Below are 15,494 nucleotides of genomic sequence, written 5' to 3'. Positions count from 1 at the left end.
AGCACACAACAGCTCTGCATTAGTCCAACATAGTCTATTACTGTATAGGGATGGGTATCGTTTAGGTTTTATCCAATACCAGTACCAAACCGGTACTTTTAAAACTGTGCCGGTGCTTAAACGGTGCTCAAACCGGTGCTTAAAGAATGGAGAACACAAACTTTGTCCAAAAACCTCTCATGTTTAACTGTTTTCCACTTTTTCTTTGGTCATTTTAGCCTTTTTGTCCAGGGTGAAGGGAGTATCTGCCATCAAACAAGAAGACAGCCGCATGTAGCTATGATGATGTTTGCTAGTTCACCTTACATGCATTAATGTAATAACGTGGTTAGCCTACTCAACGTAAATTACACACGAACAACATTAAGCTACTCACGCAGAGAAGAACGGCTGCTGCATCATCATCCTCATCATTTCTGCTACACTGGCAGGGCTAGGGGCCAGGACTCTCCTCTTCGGGTTTTTGGGGGATGTTGCTAACTCCGGGTCCGATAACAGGCACCACACCCGCAGTAGATGTGCTCGGTGTGAGGTCTCGCAGCAAGCTATCAAATACGGCGCATTTCTCGGCTTTTAAAAAAAACGCTATGCGTCGCCAGGTGTTTCATCAGATTTGAGGTGTTACCTCCTTTGACAGCATCACAGTATCAGCTTAAAGCACTTGTTGCAGCTGCTGAGTTTGCATCTTTTGCTGTGAAGTACAGCCAGACTTTGACGCTTCGCTTTGGACATTTTTAATCTGTAGCTCTGCTCTAAAAGAACGTACGTACCTGGACCCGCCTACTATCCTCGGAAACTTAAAATGATTGGCTAGAATCTAAAGTGTATCACAGCTCAGGGAAAAAAAGCACCGAAATGTGCGCTGCTTTTCGGTCTGGTTACTACCGTTTATGTCAGAACCGGATACCGGTACCCATCCCTAATTACTGTACTGCACTTAGTGTCCAGTATCATCTCTGAGTTAATGTCACCATTCAGGTTATTTTGAAAAAGGTACATAATGATGAAAATAAGATATATATTTTAAACTTACAACAACATGTTCAGTTTCACTGACATATGCAGACAGCACATGAAGAATGACGGCTGTGTCAGCAGGACCATGCTGGATGCATTCACATACAAAATGACGTCACTTGATGACATTATTAATTTGTGTGCCTGCTGGTGTAATTACTCATTAAGTGAAAAGGCTATAATCATGCTCCAGATCATTTTGGCCCACGTTACCTCCTAATTTGTCGAAGTTGTTGAAATGAAATGTTTTCTAATGTTTAAGAACAACATTAACAAATGTTAATAACTTAGACCCCCCCACCCCCACCCCACAGTGTGTCTGTGTGGGAGATGAAGTCATGCAGGAGAAGAGAAGTAAATAAAAACTTACATATTCCTTAACATTTTTGGTCTTGACAGCTTTGTAAGAGTAGTACGCAGGATACAGAGTCCCAAACAGCAGCCTGCATGGAGACAGAACACACATGACAAATGTAATCAACACAAATACAGTTTCTCTAGTAAAGTTGAACTAACAGGAAAGTTCTCTGCACTGTAACATCGCTGATATGTGGAAACACAGCTTTGCCTTTAAACCCAGACCCTGTTTCAACATGCTGATCAGCAGGCACAGTGAAGACGGGTACATCGTGTATATGATACAGTAGATACTGAAGGGTGAACCAGTGCTGCAGGTTTATACATTTTGTTTCACATGTATACAAGAAATTATTTTTATGTTGGTTTGTTTGTACCAATGCATACACAGTGCAGTGCCACCATGCAAGCTAAGGCAAACGTCCAAAACTGCATTTTTATTGTTAAAAACCATCATTTCTTGCATCTGAACAATGTGGGGCCTTATTTATATCACACTTTCCTCTGTGATATAATGCAACAGTGGTTGAGGGTAATGTGAACTTTGGTTTCTATGCAGTTTTCAACACTACCCCAAAATACTGCACTGTTCACTCAGGACTGTAAGATTCAAGCAGAGAAAATCATATGAAGAATGTGAAGCTGGGTTTCTGAAGCTGGGCTGGTTTTGACTGAACAGGCCTCGTTTTTTTAATTATATACTGAATTTCACCTGAACGAAAGAGAAACTGCACAATGAGCAATAAAGGATCAAGCGTTTCAGATGACATTAGGAGAGCTCTCGTTACACACAGCAAAACCAAAACAATGAACATCTACACACCCACACTAGGCAAACACCATATACTGTTCATGGTGGAAGCCTGTGAAGGAGTGACTCAGAACGCAAGATAAGCGACTCGATAAATTTAAAGTGGGACACTCCTTTCGTCCAATCCCTCTTTCTTAAGCTCCTCCTCTTGCACTGAGGTTACTGTCTACAGCACAGTGTGCAGATCTCTCCAGTATGCACAAGTTCGATATACCCTGACTGTGTACCACATAAGAACACACAGCTTGTTGGGTGGCATTCAGTTTGTCAGCTGCCATCAACATTACTCAGCTGCACAGATTACAGCAAACACTGACTACAAATAGAACCACAGCATGGTTACAGCACAAAATCAGTGCTTTAGTATCATCGCAGTGTTTGTACATCACATTTAATGTAAAAAGTGTGGAAATTGTCACCAGTCTTTTCTTAAAGCTGTCTGACTCTTCGATAGAACAGAACAAAACCAGTAAAGAATAGAGGTGGGAATCACCACACATCCCACGATACGATATTATCACAATACTTAACGCACGATACGATATTATTGCAATTTTTTAAAATATTTTGCGATATTCAGATTCTGTACATAAAGGTAAACGTTATCAATATTCATTTTCTCTAATATCAAAGTCTCACACTCAGTCTTTCTCTCATTTCAGTTTTATTGTTGACAAACTGAACGGTTTGTATTACAGTCTAGTCCAACTTAACTGAATCAACCATCTGGTACAATTATAGCTATTCTGAACTATGCAGTTTATGAAAACTATGCAGCCCCTTCAGCAACTGAAGAATTTGAAAGTAAATTAAAACAAAATATAATTTTACATTAAATAAAAAAGTTTTAAACTTAATTAAAATAAAACATGTCTTAAATGAAAATAAGTAAACTGTCATGTTTATTGCTGCCAAAAACAAGTGAAACACATTTGGACAGTGAAGGAATGTCAGGATTCTTGCTCAGAAAAAGGATCAACATGCTCTGAAGTCAGAGCACAAAAACCTTTTTGTAACAAAATATCGATTTCTGCTGTCCCTGTATCCATACATTATTAGCAAACAAAATATCACCATACTACACAGTATCGATTTTTCCCCCACCCCTAGTAAAGAACTTTTACTCTTTTAGCTAGTTAGCTAGTAGCCATTAGTCACAGCAATGTTGTGGGTTACCTTGTCTAGTTTTACTGGACTGTTTGGTTGTTCTTGGGGGGGTTTTCACAAAAATGAATAAATAACTAACTTATGTAGTGGCTGAGAGGTCGAGCATGGACCAGGATGCAACAGCCTCAGTCTCACCACTTTTGATCACAAAGCAAGGTTTAGGTACATAGCTGTAACTTGTCTGACTCAGACTGAACACAATCACTCTCACACAGATTGGCAAAGGTTTGCAAATAATTTCTGTCTAATTGCAATCAGCAAACTACTGCAATCTGGCTGGGTCCCTGTACCTGCGAGCGCCTCTGTGGAAGAGGAGACTGAAACTAGTCGCGCTCTTTTTATTCTTTTATAAAAGTCAATTTGCTGACATTATGTTGACATTTTGTAGCAACTGCATCGCTCTTTGTGGGGGCACTCTGAATGGAAGCAACTACATTTGTGTAGTTGTATTTTCTGTACATGTAGATGGAAACAATTGTGATTTTTGTTCATTTTAATGGTTAATCGCTGTGTTATAATAAACAGAATCTATGTAATTGCCAAACTAGCCCCATATCAAACAAAAACCAGACGAATGATAGACTCACTGTGTCTCACTGCTGTCGTCTGAACGCATTAAAGTTGCTTTGAAGACTGCAGCTGACTGGGAGTGGTCATGGACCTGCTCCCTGTCTTTCAGAAGCAGTAACATTGTAACTTCACTGCAGAAAGTCCCAACATTTTTGTGGTCTTCAATTCGTGCTAACTGTGAGAATGATTCATGTTAACATCAAAAAGAATGATTTCAGTGCTTTAATTCTGCAGATGTTCACTGGAAACGATTAAAACACACACGGTTAGAAAGACGGGCTTCATGAGTTTTACATGACAACTCGCTACAGCGAGTCCAGACATGCTCGCATAAGCGTGGGACGATCCTCTCCATCCAAATCAAATAATCCTGATCTTAATGCTGTAGTCTGTTTGTGCCTCCACTCAAATACACCTGACCAGTCTGCACTGCAAACACCAGAAAAACCAAATGATAAGAAGCCTGTAAGAAACTCTGTAAAGAGGAAACAGCCAAAGCAGATTAAATGGTATCTGCTAAACACAGATTTGGAATGAACAGAATCTCTCGTACCCAAGTGTCGCCTGGATCCAGAGAAACACCATCATCAATATCAACAGTGCCATGTTCAACTTCTCCAGTTAGCACCCAACACGACACAGCACTGCAGCCACAGACGGGCACACAGCCTCCTCTCACGAGCAGCTGGACACATGAACAGCAGCTGATGTTCACAATACTGAACACACCTCACAAGGAAGCGAGAACAGGCCGGAGACATCGATCATTCTAATCATCGAGCATGGATCAGATTAAAAGAAAAGAAAAAAAGACTCCACCTTCCAGTGCCCGATCACTCTGATCACTGACATCAACAGCAGCGATGGGATAAAACATAAATACTTTCATGTTTGCAAAACGTTTCGACATTTATAACGACAAAAATATCAGATAATCTCATGACAGTGGAAGAATAAGCTGATTTAACCAAGAGCTCAGCCACCAAGAACGGATCCTTTGACTCAGAGCAGATTATTTACTGCCCCGTGGCTGTAAATAATCAGCTTATTTACTGATTATTTATGAACAACTTTCAGACTTTTAGGAAACATGGAAGCCTTTAAATCATTTTCCACTATAAAAATTCCATAAAAGTCTCTAACCACAGACTTTATGGATACAGTATTGTACACAGACACACGGCCTCTGACCACAGTCCCCTCAGTAACCAGCGAGCTGCCAACAAACAGAGCTGTTTATATTCCAGCTGTCGCTATAGAAACATCAAGGTAACCAAGACTTCACACGCTCGTCACGTTTCTGCGTCATGTCAGTGCAGGTTCAAAAATGTGCTTTTAGTTCGATAAAGGGCAGAGAAGCAGACAGCTGAGCCACCGACGAAAGACAAAACTCTGAACCTGAATCCTGTTTCTCTGTTCTGGCGCTGAATTTGTTTTGTGTGAGCGTTTAAAGCAGAAAGGAAAGCTGCCAAGATCAGACACAGGAACAAGAGCCTGCAAGGACGTCCTGGTCTCGCCAGACCAAGGGTGTCAAACATAAGGTCCAAGATTCAGAACCAGCCCAGAAAACACTGCAATCAGGCCCACTGGATTTCTTCTTCTTTTAACTGTATGTTCACACATTTTACAGCCTGTCCCACTGATAAAAATCTCCACTAAAGCTGTTGATGCTATATGAAAATAATTAAATCAATTTATTTATATAGCACTTTTCACAGGATAAAAACCACAAAGTGCTTCACAGTAATATAAAACAGAAATACATAAAATACATTAATAATCAAATACAGCACAAATCTAATTAAAAACCGATCTAAATAAATGAGTCTTAAGTTGCTTTTTAAAAGAATAAATACAATCAAGGCAACGTAATGATGGAGGGAGAGCATTTAATTTAATTAAATGACTAGTAAATGGACTGGTTCTTATATAGCGCTTTTCTACTCTGAGCACATGCTTTACACAACCTGCCTCGTTCACCCAGTCACACAAGCACTCTTCCTGTGTTCTATGTAAGATAGTAGGGGTGGGGAAAAATGGATACTGTGTAGTATGGTGATATTTTGTTTGCTAATAATGTATGGATACAGGGACAGCAGAAATCGATATTTTGTTACAAAAAGGTTTTTGTGCTCTGACTTCAGAGCATGTTGATCCTTTTTCTGAGCAAGAATCCTGACATTCCTTCACTGTCCAAATGTGTTTAACTTGTTTTTGGCAGCAATACACATGACAGTTTACTTATTTTAATTTAAGACATGTTTTATTTGAATTAAGTTTAAAACTTTTTTATTTAATGTAAAATTATATTTTGTTTTAATTTCCTTTCAAATTCTTCAGTTGCTGAAGGGGCTGCATAGTTTTCATAAACTGCATAGTTCAGAATAGCTATAATTGTACCAGATGGTTGATTCAGTTAAGTTGGACTAGACTGTAATACAAACCGTTCAGTTTGTCAACAATAAAACTGAAATGAGAGAAAGACTGAGTGTGAGACTTTGATATTAGAGAAAATGAATATTGATAAAGTTTACCTTTATGTACAGAATCTGAATATCGCAAAATATTTTTAAAAATTGCAATAATATCGTATCGTGTGTTAAGTATTGTGATAATATCGTATCGTGGGATGTATGGTGATTCCCACCTCTATAAGATGTGTTCTATAATCTGATGGTGGAGCAGAGACACCTTGGGGTTGGTATCTTAGCCAAGGACACTTGCCATGCACTGGAGCAGACGGGGACCAAACAACAACCTTCTGATTGGTAGGTGAGCTGCTCTACCGCCGCAGCTACAGCCACGCCTTGTACCGACTCCTGACAGCAGCAACGATTAGACGACTCGTCACACACACTCTTACTCAGAGATTAAATGTGCAGTTAAATGTTTTTAGTTCATTGGGAATTTACTTTGCCAATGAAAGTCCAGCCCACTTAAAATCAAAGAGCTGAAGATGTAAAGGGGGTCTTCCACATGTGCTGTCACGTAGGATTTGGCTTTTCCGTTTCATATGATGGCAAAGATATTACTTTGTAACAAATCCATGAGTAACCATGTTGGTGGTGAACGCTGTTAAACTTAAAGGACGGTATGTTATGCAGGAAAGTGAAGGTGGGTGTGGAAGGTTCCTCCAGGAAAGCAGGACAATCACAGGCAGGAAAATCAGACCTCAAGAGTGGATTTGTCTCAGCAGGAGTCACCTGAGCTATTTCATACATTTTATTATAAAAATATTTAAGCCACACAAAATCAAAACATCAGCAGCCAATCGATGCCCATTCCAAGATCAAGAGCAATAAAGCTTTAAACCTTTTTTATGAACTGGAGGGAAAATAGTTCCCAGAGATCTTTGGGACAGGTCACGCACATACACTGTACTGCTTGTCTGTCTATAAATACATGCTGGCCCACCCTTTGCAGCTATATCAACTTCAAACTCTTCTGGGAAGGCTTTCCACGAGGTTTAGGAGTGTTATTGGAAATTTCTGACCATTCTTCAAGAAGCACATTTGTGTGTTCAGGCACTGATCCCGAGAATTCCTGGTTCATCTCAGAGTTGTTGTATTGGATTGCGCCACAACGTCTGATAAACAACGCCGCACCATAATCCACCCTCCAACAAACTTCACATTTGGCACAGCGCAGTCAGACCGCTAACCTTCTTTTGGCAACTGTCAAACCCGGACTCATCTGTTGGACTGACAGAAGACGTGTGATTTGTCAGAGAACATCTCTACTGCTCTCGAGTCCAGTCATGACATGTAACACTGTGGATGCAGCTGTTGAGCTATGGAAAGCCACTCCATGAAGCACTGTTCTGAGTGACTGATGCTTGGCAACTCTGCACACGCTGTGTCTCCACATCAGCTGACCCCACTGTGTGACTGAGTTGCTGTCATTCCCCAGTTGCTTCCACTTACAATACCACCAACTAGGGCTGCACGATTAATCGTTAGAAAATCGCGATCTCGATTCATACTTATGTGCGATCTCATTTCCAAATGACAACGATTAAAAAAAAAAAAAAAGACGACGAGGATTGTGCCGCATTTTGATCCGGGACGTAATCTGCATGAAAACAAGCGCTCACTCTTCCTGCTCAACAAATGACAAGGGCGGAGCCTTAAACCACGTGATACAGAAGCTGGCTGCTAAAATTAGCAGGAAAAAACAACGGAGAGCACGTCAGGGATGACGAGAAAGTGACAGGAGAAAATCCGTCCCGGTCGACCACCCAAACATCAATAACGGGAACCTTATACAGCGCTTCCCTATACCCGTCGAACTCCCGCAGGCACAAAGAAATTACGGAGGCTATCACTTATCACCTGACCAAAGATATGGCTCCATCAACACTGTGCAAAACGAGGGATTTAGGAAAACGATCAACACCCTAGACAAACGCTACACAGTGCCGTCCCGCAACTGTTTTTCTATTGTTGCACTACCTGCTCTATACACGCAGTGTCGAGCAACAGTGGAGACGCAATTTCAAGCAGCACAACATTTTGCGGCAACGACAAAACGTGAGACATTTGTTGTTTTATGTTTATTTATTATTTTTATGTTCAGTCTCAACTGTTACGAAGTTGATGTGCAGTTAATAAGTGCAATAAATATTTATACTGGGAAAGAAAATCATGAGAGAAACGTGATCTCAATTCTAAGCTAAAAAATCGTGATTCTCATTTTATGCAAAATCGTGCAGCCGTACTACCAACTGTGGAATATTTAGCAGTAAGGCAACTTCACAGCTGTACTTGTTGCACATCCTGTTTGTAGAAGCAGTGTGCGTGGTTAGGTGCTTGATTTATACACCTGTCACAATAAAGGTGATGAAACAGCTGAATTTGATGATTTGGAAGAGTGAGTGAATCCTTCTTAATGTACTTGCAGCCTGTTTCTCAGCACGCTGTCTTACATTATTAAATTAATGCATTTAATCAGTCTTTTCTGTAATTCTCTGCAAACCATTTATAAAAAATAATGAACTGAGTAATATACTATTCTTCAGACAGTGTCTCATTCTGCAGAGTCACTGCTACTTCACCCTTTCAGACTGCAGCAGCCACAGTAGTCTTTGTTCTGCTCTACAACTACACTGAGCTCAGCGCAGTCATTTCTTCACTTGGTGCAGGTTCTGGTTGGTGATGCGCAAAACAAGAAACTCTGTGAAGAAGCAGCTACCGTACGTCCTGCAACAGCAAACCGGCCAGTGAATCTGGCCTCCATCCCCATAGATTCCCATAGATATCAACTCTGATATGTTACCTAGTAAAAGTAATGTTCTTTTCCTCTGTCGACAGTTACTGTAAAGTGGGTGAATTTACTTATGACTTGTGCATTTGGGCGCTGGAGTGCAGCCACTTTGATCTGACACGCCTCCTGACTTGGGAACTTTAGCCAATCATTCTGTTTGAGGCTTGAACTGGACCTCTCCACTGTGTTTGCGCCTTCTTCTGTATTTTTAATGGCATTTTAAAATAGCTTCTGTATGATACAGAGCCTCAGTCTTCGTAAATGAAAGTCTAGTGTTAGCACTAATTAGCATATGTGTTTGTGTTTCACAGCTTGCTAACAACTTAATACTGAACCACATCATCCAAACATGGTCCTTCTGGTTTTAGAAAACTAACATGCTAACAAAGACATTATTATTTACACTTAAACTACAGTTACTGTGCAGTCCTTTACTCCGTTTAGCCAAAGACCTGTGCAAACTAACACCAGAGCAGAACCTGGCGTAAAACTAACTGAGGACAAATCTGAAGTTTGAAAAAAGTATCAAATGTCTTCCTGTCATCGAGCTTCAAATGGCCTAATTAGATTACTATGGGTCATGTGACTGTGCTGATTTATGTTTCTGAGAAAAACGGGACTAATATTTATTTTAAACTGAATCATTTAGGATCAAAGAGATTCCTTTAGACTTTCAGCTGTGTGCCATCTACACGGAGGTCTATCGTTCCCAGGCTGGACTTGTTTTGTATTTCACAGCCTTGGCATGCTTCTGGTACAGACTTTACATCGAGGTTTCATCTTTACTGATGCCATGGTGTCTGACCTCTGTGAGTACCACTTTAGTACAACAGGAGTGTAGTATATTTTTATATTAAAAAAAGGCTATTAGAAACATTTAGATAGTTACTATGGTAGCAAGAACACGTTTACATTTTCTGTGATCTTAAACGTATCCTGTGCACGAGGATAAGAAAGAAAAACTACAAATACTCACAGAAAACATGTTAAATGTCATCATGCCAAAACTAGCATCTGTCCGTTTCTTTACATTCCCTCTGATTTCCTCGTAGCTTCATTTCAGCACACCCCCACCCCTTCCTCTCTCTGCATGCAGCTGTGAAAATAATGCTTTCAGATGGGTTTGGACTCTGGGCGACAGGTCAGTTTCCCTGGCTTCCTGACATCGTACACCACCAAAAACCAGATGGATGGAGGTGGAAGGAAAGAACAGAGAAACACAGAGCAGTGTTTAAAAAAACAGAAGAAAAACACACAGGAGACACACACACAATGAAGAGAGGAGGAGTGGGAGACCCAGAGATATGCAAGAGTTTAGCTCCCACCATCTGGTTTGAGCCTTAGGAATAAGAACTTGATTACATGACTTTTCCACTAAAAACACAGTCAATGGCTGTTTCTGGGTCCAAACTCAAACACTGCTGAGTCAAAAACCGTCCAAATGATCAGTGTGGCTGCTCTAAAAGGTGACAATACAGCTGAACATACAAGCATCCATGAAAAACAGGATTTAAGAAGTTTAACAGCGTTACAAGTTAGAAACTAGCGATCTAACTCTGTGCTATCTAAAGATGATGGACCGTTTTCTGACTGAGGGAGTTCTGAAAAACTAAAACATACAGCGCTGCTATCACTGGATATAAATAAAGACAAAACCACACAGTGGCCTGATTTGTAGGGTTACTGAAGTTGGCACATAATGGTGCGCCACATGGTGGTTAGCTAGAGAGCTATGGTTAGGATAATATACACACATTAGCACAGTGACGCTGGCGCATGGATATTGACTTTGTTCCCCTCAATAAAAGTGAACGTGAGGGTCTCAGACGGGCAGAGACAGGCGAGCTTATATAACAAAAACTTTTCTTTTGAAGGAAAACTTTCTGTTGGACCTGTATAGCTGAACATGCTGAAATCACACTGCGTCTTTTAATCACTGTTTCCTTTGTTATATTATCGTTATCTTGGCTGTCCAGCTCTGAAGCAGGTTACTCAAACATCTTTGTCGCTAAACTTAAAAGGACACGGCAACTATGAGACAAGCTGAATACACAGACTTGAAGAAAGGCACACAAATATTTGGCACATTAACTCGTAGACTTGCGAGGGTGCTGCCTAAAATTAGAAACAATCAGCCTTTGATTTATTTGCACAATCAGACGAGGGAAATAGCTGCTGAAAGGGAGATACACTGAAGTGAAAAGGAAACGCGTAAGAATGAGGGGCTGCTGCTCTTTTCCTCATGCTGAGTTCATAACCCTAAAATAGAACAATGTCAACTCTTGGATTTTATGTTACTGTGACACTTCCAGGGTTTCCCTGTGCACTACAGAAACCTTTAGTTATACATGTTCTCTTTGCAGAGTGACAGAAGTCCTTGACCTCAAATTGAAGACTTGCTTTCCTTTTTTGGTGGTGACCATGAGGACACTGCTTACAGAGGGGATGTTTTCCTGCATTAGCCTAAACACATGTAGGTCACTTGCACAGCCTAATGAGCTAAACCAACCAAAGCTCTAGCCTGGGGTTTGCCTTAATCAAACTGGGCCTGTGGCAGTGACTTTGACTGATTGCTGTTACTGCATGCTTGCCACGTCATCTGTGCTGTCGCCTTATTTCACAGTATTATATCCTTGTGTGCTGTTCTTTATGGCTTTAGCATACAGATAACATTAACTCTATATGGAAATGAGTTAGAGCCAAATAAAAGCATAAGGAAAAAAACAGATAGGAAAATAAATGTGAAAAGTAAGCAATGTCCATAAAAATGGATATTCAGCAGAAATATCAATTACACAACACTGTGCTGCAGTCTGTGTTAGGGACATCACAATACCAAACATTAGGGGTGCAACGATACTCGTATAGATATTGAACCGTTCGATACCGTTCGGTTCTTCATGTGACGTATGACCCTGAAGGTAAGCCCGTCATGGACTAAAGTAAAACAGTATGTCGGATGTGCCACACAATGCTCAATTACATTGGTGGGAACTAGTGCGTTAGCGCAGTTAGCACTGGGCGATCCGCGGTAGCTCGTTAACGGAGATTTGCCGTGTTGTGTCGTTAACGTCATTTCAGATTAACGCTGACAGCACTAGTGGGAACACAACGAATATGACTGCACATTTACTCCGACATCATCCTAGTGCAAAGACAAGTGGAAGCAGACAAAAACAACAAGCACGCATGCTACAAACTTTACCCGAGTCATTTAGACAGCCGTTAGCACATGATTCTCCTTATGGGGACCTGATATGTTTAATATGCTGCTGAGAATATAGCCCAGAAGAAGCGTATAGTATAGCTTTTATTTTGGAAAGAGACATTTCTCTGTAATAAACTCTCTTTTCCAAAGATGAGGGATTCCTCCATCAGATAGATTTATTTTTTTTATTAATTTGTTGTTTCAGCAACATTAAATTTAAAAACTGTACTTTTGAGTTAAAATATATATTTATAATTTTAATAAATGACAAAATAAAAAGGCATGAACATTTTTTTGTATCGAAAAAATATCAAACCGTGACACCAAAGTATCGAACCGAACCGTGAATTTTGTTAATCGTTGCACCCCTACCAAACATGTAATAGTCAGTACCATACTTCCCCATACTGTTTAAGCTCTTTTACTAAAAAGTCGTTGTGAATCAGTCACATGCTGGTGCTGACTGTGGAGGAGGCAGTAGTGTTAAACGCTATTAGATACATTATGTTACCTTTAGCATTTCTACAACATTAGCAACTGCAAACATTTGAAGCTGTAGCACAAAGCTGATTCCAAAATGCTAACATGCATCTGAGGATACCAACACAAAGTCCTATACACATTTCTGACTACCTGTTATCAATAAGTCGAGGCAGAGCTGCTGGGGCAGCTGAGTCTGAAACTTCTGTTCCCTTCTCGTTTAATGACTTTCAGATATTGTTCATCTGAGATGTTGTCCTCCACTTTAGATATGCTGAATTTTCCACCAACAGCTTTTTGGAATCATATTGTGGGAGCAAAAATACAATTTTATGCCTGTTAAACTGTTGCCGCTGGCATTTCTTTAGTAAATTAAAGTAAAAATGGGGTCTAAGTGCAGAACTTTTTTAACAACAAGTTGTCTGTTATGTGTAGACACAACCTTATTTATTTCAGCTATAATAAAATACACCGGCTATGAGATCGTGGAGAGATGCAAAAAGATTATCTGTGTAGGAGATAACAATCTCTTTGTGGCGATGCATAAGCATATAGCAGACTGTAATAAATGTGTGACTAAACAAAATTACACTGAATTTCAAACCAGCAACTGGATCAGAGCATGTGTAATGGACCGCATGCTGATTTAAAGGCTTTTTCTCAGCAGGATTGGGATAAGTCATTGTCCAAGTAAAATGTTAATTATCACTCGAGCTACAATTTGTACAGGCTAATGTGGTTTGTACACTTGGCTATACAATTTTCTTTTTGTTCAATTGAATCTAAAATTAGAAGGAATGTGTGTGCACGTAATTATTGCTCTAAGACAATAACACACCTTCTTTCTGTACTTTCAGCACCGTCAGCCCATGACTGTGTTCATTATACAGGAACAGGCTGTACTGGTTAAAAATGAGGAGCATTTATTCTCTCCCCAGAGGGCTTTTGGTGTTCCTATCCGCCATTACTGTGGACGTATGCAGACACAGGGAGGAGCAGACGGGAAGAAAGGAATTATGTCGACTCCCAAGTTACTGTTTTCCTTACCAACATGTCTCTCATGTTCCCAACACATTAAACACCTGCTTTAGTTATACGTAATTTCAGTGGCATATCACACATATTTAATTAATATCCGGTGATATGCCATTAGATATTTAATAACTATCCAGTAACCAAATACGTCCCCCCACTTATAGCAGCGCACTTCTTTATGCGTCTTGACAACATTGTGGCTAACAGGTTGAACCGGGCATTGCTGGTTAGTTATATCTCCGGGCTGACAGCTGTACCTGACACTCCTTCACAGTGGAACATGTAAAGGCTTGTAAAGTTCCACTTCACAATAGTCACAGTTCCTTAGGACTGACTCACCAGCACCACGGATGGCTAGGATTCTCAAACCTGTTAGCATTAGCTTCAGACAAGATTACATACCTTGCGTCCCCACAACACTACATTTCATAAACAGAACAACTTTGTAGCTCTTTATGGACGTAAACGATGTTGTTTTAGAGCGAATGTACAAGTTTAAATGACTCGAGCCTTCACTTAGCTTAAGCACGACAACGGGTTAGCCAAGCAGGCCAGGCAAACAGCGGCTGCTCATAAAACGAGGAAAGAGTTCTCCTTGAGCGGTCTCTGTACTTACACAACGCATCTCGAAATCATCCAGGACACCATGTCTTCTGTATCTGTAGGTCTGTTTCAGCAGTAGAACAAAGCCAATAATAATGATGTTAAACGCCGATCCCGCACCGCCGTGAACTTTTCAGCCCAAACTTCGGTAAACGAATCCAGAAACAGCTAGCTAATCTCGTCGTACATCAGCTAGCCAACACACCAGGAACACCTCACTGCAGTGTCCTCGGAGTCATAGCTACACGACGAAGCGCGTATCCTAAATATTCCTACTGTAGTCGCTCCCTCCCATCAGATTTCCTCCTTCTCTGCTTCGCTGCTCAGTTCCTGGCACAAGAAAGGTGCTGTCGTCATTAGGGAAATAAACACCCTCCCTCCGCGTATGCTATTGGCCAGTGCAGTCTGTTTACGACGAACCTGAAATTGTAATTGGCTGGCCACGTTTGGCTAGCCAATCACATCCATTTGATTAAGCAAGTGGAATTTTAAACTCAGTTACTGTGCTCCGATTGGTCTGCTGTCGATTCGTGGCGAGCTCTAGCCAACCACGAGGGGAATATTTTTTTAGAGCATGAAAATGGCAGGTGCGCGCCCTTTGACCTCCACCTTACGTTCAGTCTTCATGTCTGTAGCTTTTATTATACAACATACATTTTGAAGAACCTAAAAGTGAAAGCACGATTTTTTAAAATAAACAATGCCTTTAATCGCATAAACGTTGGAAAGCAAAGGGTTAGGTGGTTACTGTACATCAGGGTAAGTAATATTGAAACATTTCATAAAGTCCAATGGCCCAAATAAAAAGTGTCTGTTTCTTGTTGTTATGCAAAAAAGTGTTTTGTCATGTAATGGTAAATAAGCACTAGTGACCTGACTCCATAGGCACTCATGCATGCCATGCCATAACAGATGCATGGCATGCAAGCTGTTCTTTTCTTTCTTCAGTCTTTTTGGTTCACCTGGTACCAAATTCATCTTGGT

At 40.6% G+C, this 15,494-nt stretch overlaps 1 protein-coding gene across 1 annotated transcript in view; it reads right to left on the bottom strand.

Moving 5' to 3' along the window:
- The window catches only part of reep3b (receptor accessory protein 3b), a 35,761-nt gene extending 20,893 nt beyond the window's left edge, over positions 1–14,868 (bottom strand). Inside the window, exons 1-2 of the mRNA XM_006801644.3 lie at positions 14,524–14,868; positions 1,388–1,460 (exon numbers count right to left, since the gene is read on the bottom strand). Of these exons, the coding sequence (XP_006801707.1) occupies positions 1,388–1,460; positions 14,524–14,555 (105 nt within the window). The 5' untranslated portion in view covers positions 14,556–14,868. The remainder of the gene's footprint in view (positions 1–1,387; positions 1,461–14,523) is intronic.
- Positions 14,869–15,494: the final 626 nt, after the last annotated feature.

Source organism: Neolamprologus brichardi, unplaced genomic scaffold, assembly GCF_056152115.1.
Source record: "Neolamprologus brichardi isolate AB-2024 unplaced genomic scaffold, ASM5615211v1 NODE_ptg000038l+_length_1369362_cov_1, whole genome shotgun sequence".
Taxonomy (NCBI): domain Eukaryota; kingdom Metazoa; phylum Chordata; class Actinopteri; order Cichliformes; family Cichlidae; genus Neolamprologus; species Neolamprologus brichardi.
The sequence above is the reverse complement of the archived record's forward strand: the minus strand, read 5'-3'. Positions and strand labels throughout refer to the sequence as shown.